This window comes from Astatotilapia calliptera, chromosome 13, assembly GCF_900246225.1.
Source record: "Astatotilapia calliptera chromosome 13, fAstCal1.2, whole genome shotgun sequence".
Taxonomy (NCBI): domain Eukaryota; kingdom Metazoa; phylum Chordata; class Actinopteri; order Cichliformes; family Cichlidae; genus Astatotilapia; species Astatotilapia calliptera.
In genome coordinates, this window is record NC_039314.1 from 28,806,960 (window position 1) to 28,817,807 (window position 10,848).

The following is a 10,848-nucleotide window of genomic DNA, read 5'->3' on the forward strand; positions in this document are numbered from 1 at the left end:
AGGACCTTAATGACAGTCCTACAAGTTCGATGTCTTTATTCAGAAAATGCACATTTTGCATCATCATTTGCAATGATAGCGAATTTCCTGGAGATGGCAGTAGAGTGATGGACAAACATGAGAGGCCACACTGATTTAAAAAAACAGCTAAAAACAAAAGTAATTTATCTTCTGCCCAGAAGATTCATCGACATGCTTGGAAACACTTCATTACTGAGTTGGTGAGAAATGTAGGCATCGTTATGTGAGAGCAGACATGGAAAAATCCTGCTGGTGTGAAGAAAACAGTTATAGTTTCCTTCCACTGAAGGAGCTCATTTATTCTCTAATAAAACCCCAGAACAGTTTGAACCTGTGCATAAACCCTAAACCCGCTTCGCTGTTACTGCCATCCACTCGCTGCTTCCAGGTAATGAAATCATAAGACAATGAAAAATGATTTCAGCCATTTATCTGAGAGGTTCTATTTTTCTCTTTTTTAAAAAAACGTTACGTTGCATATCTTTGCCAAGTTTTGGTTTTCCTCTGAGTGGTGCCTTACTATGTTTCCACCTGTTTTCTGTTTCACAGACAACCTTCTCTGCGTTTCAGCGCTGCTGAATGAAGTAACCCTGAAGTATCTGCAGCTCAGAGCACTTTGAGTTCTCTGGATACTGAGGAAAGGTGCTTCAGTGCTTCCTTGATTACCTCCTTCACCTGAGGATACACTGAAGTGTCCTTCATCAAAGTCATCTAAACTGTCCCACAAACAGCTCTGAAACCAACTCTACGCTGCTCAGATAAAATCTGATTCTTATGCAAGCCTTCCTGAAAAATATATAAGGTTACGAGCTATGTCAAAAAACCAAAGTGAGTGTCATGTTTAGACTTCAGTCTGTTTTAGTTACGTCTCGTGCTTTACTGCAGCCTTTGGGACTGACTTTGGCAGGAGCTACGCTGCATCATCTCTGCAACAGGAAATAGGTGTTTAGCTGATAAAGATTTCTTATCACTGGTTAAACTCCTGATGTAATTACACTTTTTTCCCGTTCATTCAGAGATAAAACAGCTTCTAACTGCTGAATTCCCCAGAAAAGGATTTACCAAGTTTCTTGAAGGACAAAGGAGAAATCTGTTTCCCAGAACATCTCTGTGACTTCATCTGCAGCTCACAGGAGTGTTGGATTTGTTTGGCAGTGTGCGTGGAGGTGTGTGCCCACAAAGGGAAGAGGAAAAATGAAAAGTGCAGAGAAAAAGCTGAGGAAGAAAAGCAGAGCAGGGAGCTGCCAGACCCTCGCTGTGCCCGAGTCCTCACAGGCAGGCAGCCAGCGTCCAGCATGGGGGGTCTTAGTGTCCCGATCTATGGAGGATGTGACCCATGCTGCTCCCTCCTCTGTGTGTGTGTGTAGTTCAAGGACAATCAGGCCACTGTGGAGATGTGAAGTGGGTGAGGTGATTATGATGTGGAGCGAGACATGAAAAGGCTGCAATAACAGCCCATCAACCTGATTACTCTTTCCAGTCTGGCTTTTTATGACCTTTAGAGTTTCTCTGTTTAACTGTGTCTGCTGGAGAACTGGAGGAGGGGAGATCCAGCAGAAGACCTCGACTATGTGGAAGAAGGTTAGTGTGTCAAATATAAAGCAACTCCTGTGACTTCTGATGAAATTCAGTGCAACACTTAAGTGAAGACACACACAGTGAATTAAAGAAAGAAAAAGATGTGAATAAATGGTTGGAGAAAATGTGGTCTGGAACCCAAACTTCCATTCAGTTTAGGTTCCAGACCAGCGTCACAGCTTTGATTTAATTTAATTCAATTTTATTTATACATCACAACAACAGTCGCCTACAGGTGCTTTATACTGTAAGGTAGACCCTACAATAATACATACAGAGAAGAAACCAACAATCATATGACCCCTATGAGCAGCACTTTGGCGACAGTGGGAAGGAAAAACTCCCGTTTAACAGGAAGAAACCTCCGGCAGAAGCAGGCTCAGGGAGAGGAGGGGCCATCTGCTGCGACCGGTTGGGGTGAGAGAAGAGCTCCATATGCAACAAACTGTCTTGTGGTCAGGTCTCCATCACTGTTTGTTGTTTGCTACTTCCTGTTTCATTTTGCTAGTCTCTTGTATCATGTGTGTAGTTTTGAGCTCCCTTGTCTCGTTAGATTCTGTTCACCTGTGTCGTGTTTTCCCCAGCTGTGTCCTCTCTCCTAAATTACCTCATGTATGTATTTAAACGGTTTTCTAAAGTGGGTTTTTTTTTGTGTGTCATTGTATCGAGTGCAGGGGAACAGTCAGGCTAACTTGATGAACAAAAACTCACCTTTATTCAGTCAAACCCAAAGCAGTAGAAACAGAAAATCCAGTGATCCAGGTGGAGAAGATAGACTCAGGCTGACAAGCAGGAAAAACTGTTTGATGCAGGGAAGCCAAGATAACTGAAACAAGGAAGTGAGTACACACAAAGTAAATAACTAGACCTAAAATAGACCAAAGGACATAAACAAGAAACCAATCTGAGGTCCACTTTATCTTCACCACCACTTAACAAACATGCATATTTTAGATTGTGGGAGGAAGCCAGCATTTCGTCTGTCACCTGCTCACTTTGTTCCATTTAGTTGAACCTCTTGAACTTTGTAGTTCATGTTTATTTAGTATTTTGAAAACGGTTCTGCTTTTTGCTAATTTTGCCTGCTTTGTCTGAAATGAGCTGAAAGTGACCTTTTTATTCATCATGAAACCGAAAGAGTTTAAAAAGTTTCCTTCCCTTTGCTATTGGTCAGACAGGCTGGCCTAGTATTTAAGAAATTCTTGGATTTTCTCACACAAACATCTCTGGGGTTTACAAAGAAAACATCCGGTGGTTTGGGGGAAGATGCCTTGAGAAAGGTCAAACTGCTTCGACCTGAAAGAAAGGCAACAGTAACTGGGCAGGCAGCAAACATCTCTGAATGCATTACGTGTTGAACCTTGAAGCACATGTGCTACAGTAGTAGAAGACCTCTCTGCCATTCAGGCTACTGCTAGTGGTGTAATGGTGTGGGGGATATGTTTTGAGTTCACTGTACTGGGACTGCCACCACAGTCACTAGATATCAGTCCAGTAGAGCACCGCTGGGATGTGGTGGAATGGGACAAATCCCAATGAATGTTTTCAGCACCTTGTCGAATCCATGCCACAAAGAACTGAGGCAGTGTGCACCTAATAAAATTGCCAGTAAGTGTTTCTGGCGTCATTAAACATCCATACTGCCCATAGCTAAAAGAATTCATGTCATTTGGCTCTATGGAAGTCTCATCAGTATGCACTATTTTCCATAACTAAATAAAATGTACACGAGAAGATCGCGAAACAGAAATTCTCCATTAAATCCAGCCTGTCCATTAATTACATTGAGCATGGTTGGGTCAACAGAGCAGTGGAGAGCATTGATCTTCAGCAAAGAACAAAGGCAGCACATTTATTTTTCTCCTGTGTCATGTTTAGCTCAAAAGTCAAGCTTTTTTTAACTCTTATAACCAAAATATTGCACTGTGTGGTTTTTACTCGTGTAAATACCACAAAACTCCCAAACTGTTCTCCTTTAATGGCCAAGATGTCATCACAATATTATGATTATGTGTAAAGATATGGGGTGAATGCATGGACTACTGAATGTTAATCACATGATTAGAAAGGGAAATTTGAAGCACTTTATTGTCGAGTTGCAACATTGTTAACAGTCATTTAGAAAAAGTTACACAAAGTGTGTGTAAAAAATAAAAAAAAGTTTCACATCAAGAAAACAAGAAGTACTAAAATACACATGATTAAACTTAAAAATCACTATTCTCACTGTTGCCCACAGAATTATTACATTTATGTATTATCAGAAAATTTGGACATAAAATAACTTTTCAGTTTCTGAGTTCTAGAAAACACGTCTATGATGGCAAGACACACGTCCAAAATCTAAACGTACTCAAAAAGTGAAATCTAATACAAACGAATTGGTTTATTTTTTCCAAATAAAGAAACTTGATGCGAATTATGGGGTTTATACTGTTAGCCTCATGCTGATGAGAAGTTTTGTGTAAAGCCAACTGTAGCAGTGAGTCCTGCATTAACGAAACGTGAGCTGAACTGAAAACAAATATTAAAACACCTGGAAAGCCTGACACACCCACTGAAGGTTATTACAAAAAGTACCTTTACAGGTCGACTCTTTCCCATTTCAGATTAAATTAACAGTCTAATGATTTTCTAATAAATTAATCATGTTCAATGAACATTAACACCTTTAATTTTAATGGTTTTGCATAATTTATATTACCTGGTAGTAATTATTTCTCCAATGTAGCATAGCTAAGGAGATGCCATGGGGCTAATTGGTTAGAGGAAAAAAGTCAGACTCTATAAAAAGCTGATGTTATAAAAGTTTTTATGTCCAAATGTAACACCAGTTGTTTTTTTCTTTATTAAAGCAGCTCCATGTTGAAAATGAAATTAAAGAATATATATATTGTTATAAACGAGCTGCCTGATTCTTCCCATGAGACTAAGAACATGATTTCCAGTGTTTTCAGATTGTGAATTCGCACCATCATAAATCCAAAATAATTTCTCATCAGCCTTCAAAGAACTTGACAAAGAAAGAGCAGACCGATTGCCAGCCCTCGCTGCAGTAAGCCTGCACCGGCTCCATGTCACTCTGCATTCCCTCCTCATCCTCGGCCTCAGTCCTTTCCTCCCTCCTCTTCTTCTTCTCCTCTGCCTCCTCTTCCTTCTTCTTCCTTTTGTCCATCCTTCCTCCTCCTACACTCTTACCAGCTGGTTTCTTCTTCCCTCCTTCCTTCCCTCCCTTCTTGTCGTCTTCCCCGTTGCGCTGAGCGAGCTTCATGTGGGCCTCTCCGGGCGCCTTCTTGCAGGTTTTGGCCTTCAGGACTTTTTCCCCTTCGCAGGCATTCTGCCTTTTCTTCAGCTTTCCCACCAGCTGCTTCCAGTACTGGCTGGACTTCACCCCATAGGCCTGGCAGAGGTCTGGTTTACCAGCGTAACGACACCAATACCTGCAGGAGGAGCACAAAGGCCAAAGTCAAGAGAGCTCCACAAGCTTGGCATGGTTGGACACCATGTGCACAGACCGTTATACCCAGTGTGTCCGAATGGTTTGAATGGTATGAGTCTCATAAAGCACTCGTCTTCTCTCTCCGAGCTCTTCAGTGGTTTAAATGACATTTCTGTACTGCTTGAAGTCAGCATTATAAGTAATATTTGAATGAATAATTCAAACATTATTTACTAAGATTTATGGCAGGCAGCATGCTTCAAACTGTGCCACATTATGATGGTGGTGTGTGCACATGATGAGGCTCAGCGTCTCGCAGAGGCTTTAATCTGCAGGGTGGAGCATTTATATGGATACACCGTAATAACATGGGAATGGTTGGTGATATTAAAGTCCTGTTTGTGGCACATTAGTATATGTGAGGGGGCAAACTCCTCAAGATGGGTGGTGACCATGGTGGCCATTTAGAAGTCGGCCATCTTGGATACAACTTTTGTTTTTTTTCAATAGGAAGAGAGTCATGTGACACATCAAACTTATTGGTAATGTCACAAGAAAAACAATGGTGTGCTTGGTTTCAACGTAACTTTATTCTTTCATGAGTTATTTACAAGTTTATGACCACTTATAAAATGTGTTCAATGTGCTGCCCATTGTGTTGGGCAGCACACTGGGCATGTTATTACGGTGTATACATATAAATGGCCCACCCTCTATATAACTGCACTTTTTGTATGTAATGCTGAATGCACTTCTGAATAGATCCTAATGGACTTTAATTGTCTTTGTACCTGTCAAGTTTAATCTAATCAAATTTATCATTAAAGCTGAAAAAGGAGGAGAAGAATCTGAGTACAGCCCATAAAGAAATCTGCAGGAAGCACAAAAGCATCCGTCTTTTCTCAGCAGTGCGCACACAGCGAGCTCTGAAACATCAGAATCGGTTATGGAGTAGTGATTTGTCTTTACGATACACTGGACTCAGGCAAACCTGGACTGTGTTACAATTATATCTGAATTTTACAACACAAGTTACTGACTGTAACTAATACCTGCAGCCTCACAAGCGAGCGAAAAGAGCACTGAGGGCATTTGCACATGTCAACTGATTTCTTTTAATGTAACCACATTTAAAAATAATGGTTGTGACTGAAGTTCTGTGTTAAAAGAATAAAACAACAATAAAATAAATATGAGTTTTCAAATGGATTTTAAAAATATCAATAACACTAACTTCATTTAGTCGGGATCTGTTGGTAAAAATCATGTTTTGTGTTCTTCATTCTACACATCAGGCAATATGGGACACTTCGTTGTAATAAGGCACCCTGAGCCTAATTCATACAGAGAACAACAGCTTCAGAGACCGCACACGTCCCTGATTGTCAACACAACACATGTGAGTACATATGGATTCGTCGTTGATCTGATCTGTCCTGCTCTTTCAGAAACACACTCGTCTGTTCGTGCACTACTCGCTGTCAGCTCATTTTTCACACTAATTTCCGCTGCTATCAGTAGACTTTGTTGGTCATTACTGAAATTAATTGTCTGCATTTTGGGATTTAAATTAACTGGAAGTTAGTGAATCACCTGCAGAGATTTCCACTCCCACTTTAAAAGTGAGTGCAAAAACTTCTTTCCTTTTTCTACAGTCGTGTGTTCACATTGATACTCTGTACAAAGCCTTACCAGGAAAATAAGGTCTCACCTCATTTCCATAACAAAAGTGAAGCTTAAGAAATCAAGTCTATATCTATTAACATGAACTAACGAGGACTTTGTCTCTTTAAGTGGAAATAAACACTGAGTCGTCTGAAACAAGAGCAAAGCACCAGTATGAATGTTTAGTCAGAGGATTTATAATTCACCTTTGCAGGTCTCCTTGTGCTTCAATGCTGCAGTTCACCAGCAGGCTCACCAGACCTTCACCCGATGTCTGCCAAACACAGCGATGCCCCTCCTTGGTGGTCAGCTCTCCGGAGCCTGGCACGGAGCGATTTCTGGGTCTCTTGGCCGGTTGAGGTGATGGAGGAGGCTGACGGGGTTTGTCAGGCTTCTCCTGCCCTGGTTGGCGTTTGGCTTCAGTGAGGATGGGGACGAATAGGAGGAGGACGAGGACACAACATGGCAGGGCACTCATTGTGGCTGTTCAGGGAAGGGAAGAAAGGTTATGAAAGCTGTTAAGTATTTAGAAGCACTTTTAAGCTGGAATTAAATTCATGTTGGAGAAAACGGCAAAAATGGTAGCACCAGTTAATTTTAAGACAATCGAACTAAAGGTTACAGGAAAGAGATGATTACTAGACTTTGTGCCAGCTGGACAGCCATCATGTCATTGCAGCTTTATGTAATATTCTTGAGTGTAAGCTATGTGCTAGGTGACATAATCACAACCCTTATCAGCCAACTGGAGGAGGAAGAGGAGCACAGCTGATGGCTGAAGTCACAGCACAGTCACAGTTTGTGTAAATGTTAGAACCTCCAGTCTTTCTGGACACCAACTTTACATCCCTGAGCAGGAATTTTCATCTGTCCAGTCTGACATTTACTCAGTCGTGTCCCCGTGAACATGAAATAAAAGTGTGTCCTTATTTAAAATGGGAAAGAAATTATATTTGGGGATTGGAGGGATGGCCGACCATGGGACTGGTGGCATTCTTGCTAAACAATCTAGGTATTAAAAGCTTGTGAGTTGGACAGGAGAAAGATCAGGCTTTTGGGCTGAAAGGCAACAGTTGCCACTTCTTTTAAAGCTCTGGTTTCTTGGTTCCACTGAGCTTTGTGTGTCCAAAACACCTGTTTCTGACACCAAATAAAACTCCTGCTGCTATAACTTACTGATGAGACTTCCACAGAGCCATAAAAATCTGTGCTGTTGTGAAAAAAAGTTTGTATCCTTTAAAACAAACAAATAGATTTCCTTCATATTTTCCTGTGAGATGAGAATATTCAGTCATATTTTTAGACCTGAACAGGAAGTCGTTTGGTTTTCTTCATTTTTCATTGCTCAACAATGAGCCATCATCAGGAGAGTCCACAGTGTGTTGGAGAATCGCCATGATGTACCTCGATGACACGGAGTCGAGTATTTTTCAGTGAAGCTGAAGTTAATTTTGCAAATACAGACGTGTATTTGTCTGAATTTGTTTCCATTTGTCTGTGTAAAGACTTCACAATCTCTCTGACTGAAGCTTTGTTTGATGTGTGCTGTGAATACGTCTCAGCACAGCTGTAATCTGTAATAGTAAGCAGCACTATTCTTCATATTTCATAACCGTGTGCACAAAGGACAAGATGTCTGTAGTCTGTCTATGGCCTGAATCTAACCTGTTACATTTAGGTAAATAGTGTGTTGGACAGAGTCGAGAGTGTATTTGCCAGCATTTATGATCTGATGATAATTTAGCTTTTCGGAAAGTTTCACGCTAGCCTTTCCTTTAACTGTTAATCTTTGAAGTAAGGAAATAAAATTAAAACCAACAGTAAGTGCTTTTATTTGCTGCTTTAAGCTTGTCTACATGTGTAAACATTGAATGAGACTCGGGGGCTGTAAGCAGAGCCACTAAAGAAATAAAAGCTTCTTCTATCTTTACTTTCTGGTAACTTCTTGCATCAACCCATAAAATGTATCTATCAAAGGACAAAAACAGATTTGTTTACAACTTTAAAATGAATTTTTGAATAGAAAGCACAATAAAAGTTTAATGACTGGTGCAACAGAACTGGGTCAGTGCACACTTCATCAGCACAGGAAGTTAGCATCGCAGCATATACAAAACTACGGATTCTACTCCAGAACATGTAAAACAGTTTAAGAGAGTTTCTCATCAGAATCCAAAGCACCAAGAAGTGCCAAAGAGCATCCGGACACATGAGTGTTAAGTGTTAACAAATGGACAATGGGCACTCAGCGGGGGGGTGAGTCTGTCGTTGGCTTATTGAAAATCAGCCAAGCGTCAGAAACACTCCACCAAGAGGAGTCCAGCCCGGACGTGGTGCTGTCAGTGAGCACTGGGGAGGCTTTCAGGACCCACCAGTACTTCCACATTTACTTATCCTCCAGAAAAAATCCTTTATTCAAACTGAATGGACTGTTTGTTATTTTTGACGCATCTTTTCTTGCATTTTATTGTGAAAATTAAGCTTCAAAGTTTTTAAATAGACTCTGTTTTCAGTTTAGCTGCTACAAGCTTGATTAATCATGTTTCACAATTACTCTTCTGTAAACACAATCTAGATTATTAGAGGAATTACTCGCGTACATCAGGTCAGTGCAATAAAACAGGCTGTAGCACTGTGTGGTAATGATGCTTTTATATGACCAGAATGAGAGCCATTAATAATATTCATGTGTTGGAAATGGAAAATTAAATCAGCAGAGCATCAGGCTCCCGGGCCTCACGGCCGCTGTGATTTCCAGTGAGCCGATGCGTGAATTACAAGTGACGTGTGTGAGCGTGCACTCTCACACATGCTCAGTCACATCGCTCGCCAGATACAGTCAAAACACAAAGGTCGCCAAATTCTACCAGCAAGGTACAAATTAGTGTGTGATTACTGACGGCGAGGTCCACGTACAAAAAATAACTCAAGAAACACGTCAAGAAAATCTGACGCAGAGCCAGATTTTACCAGATGGACGTGAGTTTGACTCCATTTCAGTGCACAAACAAATAAAATTAGTAAACACTGTAGTTCAAGAAAGGATCCTAACCCGTCTCCCAGCTTCTAAAGTTCAGCATCACTTTTACTTTCTGCTGTTTGATTATTCAAAGACAAGCTGCTGCCAAAAATCCTCCCTTAAAGCCTCAGAAATAGAAAAACAATCATTCTTGATGATCCAAAATCCCACAGTCCACGTTCCTGTGGATCAACACCAAAGAGTCTAAAGTGACATTTCTGAATTGAACAAAGAGTTTCAGGATGCACAGCATTAGAACGGAGCAACGATTGTATGGTATTGTTTGGCTTTGAAAAACCTGGAGGAAAATAATAAAAGCATTTTTTCATAATCAAGACTTTGTGTATGGCTACACTTCATGCAGTTGTATGTTGACATGGCGCTCCCATATTTGTCTCCCTCACTTCCCTTTTTTTAACATCTTCAGGAACAAAAATGACACCAAACATCTGTTTTCACAGTAAGCGTCACGTTTCTGGAGATAAAAACAAAGTAAAATAATCCCCCCCCCAACCACCCCTCCCCTCCCTTTGCACCCTCATCAATAAGTCATGACAAAAAACAAAAAAAGACCTTTCTTTGTTGTGTCTAATATTTTCTCAGACAGTTTGAGGAAGCAGTGGAGATGAAGAGAAGGTTAGCTGTTGATGAGTGGAGGCCCGGTGCTCTTACCATGTGACGCTCTTCGGCTCCGAGTCGCTCTGAGACTGAGGGGGCCACAAACACTCGGATAAAAGAGGGGAGAAGAGGAGGATAAAGGAGGAGGAGGGAGGGAGGGAGGTGGGGTGGTTTGGGGGGGGGGGAGACTGCTATACCAAGAAGTCTAAAAAACAAGGACACCTCCCACATTCTCCCCCCAAAATACATGTGTGAAAGCAGCACAATGGACACACTTGCCAAGGTCCCTCGCTCTGTGCCACGCTGACGACATTTTGAGGGTTTGGATGCATCGCTGTCATTCAGCTCGGGGAGAAAACGCCGCTTTGTTCCTAACTGGAGAGTTTTCTGTTGTAAGGTGCTTTACAAATTCATCCACTGCACAGTCCTCTCACATTTAACTCTAGGACTAGCTGTTATTGTTTAATGAATCTGTTAATTATCACGTATTAACATTTCTTACTGACAA

General features: G+C 41.1%; 1 protein-coding gene across 1 annotated transcript; it reads right to left on the reverse strand.

The window, feature by feature from the left end:
* Positions 1-3,660: 3,660 nt before the first annotated feature.
* Positions 3,661-10,471, reverse strand: fgfbp3 (fibroblast growth factor binding protein 3). Its single transcript, XM_026191184.1, has 3 exons — positions 10,395-10,471; positions 6,910-7,186; positions 3,661-5,039 (listed from the first exon to the last, which is right to left on the reverse strand). Exons 2-3 carry the CDS (start codon positions 7,179-7,181, stop codon positions 4,598-4,600), a joined length of 714 nt encoding a protein of 237 aa, XP_026046969.1. The 5' UTR covers positions 7,182-7,186; positions 10,395-10,471; the 3' UTR covers positions 3,661-4,597.
* Between the last annotated feature and the right edge of the window lie 377 nt (positions 10,472-10,848).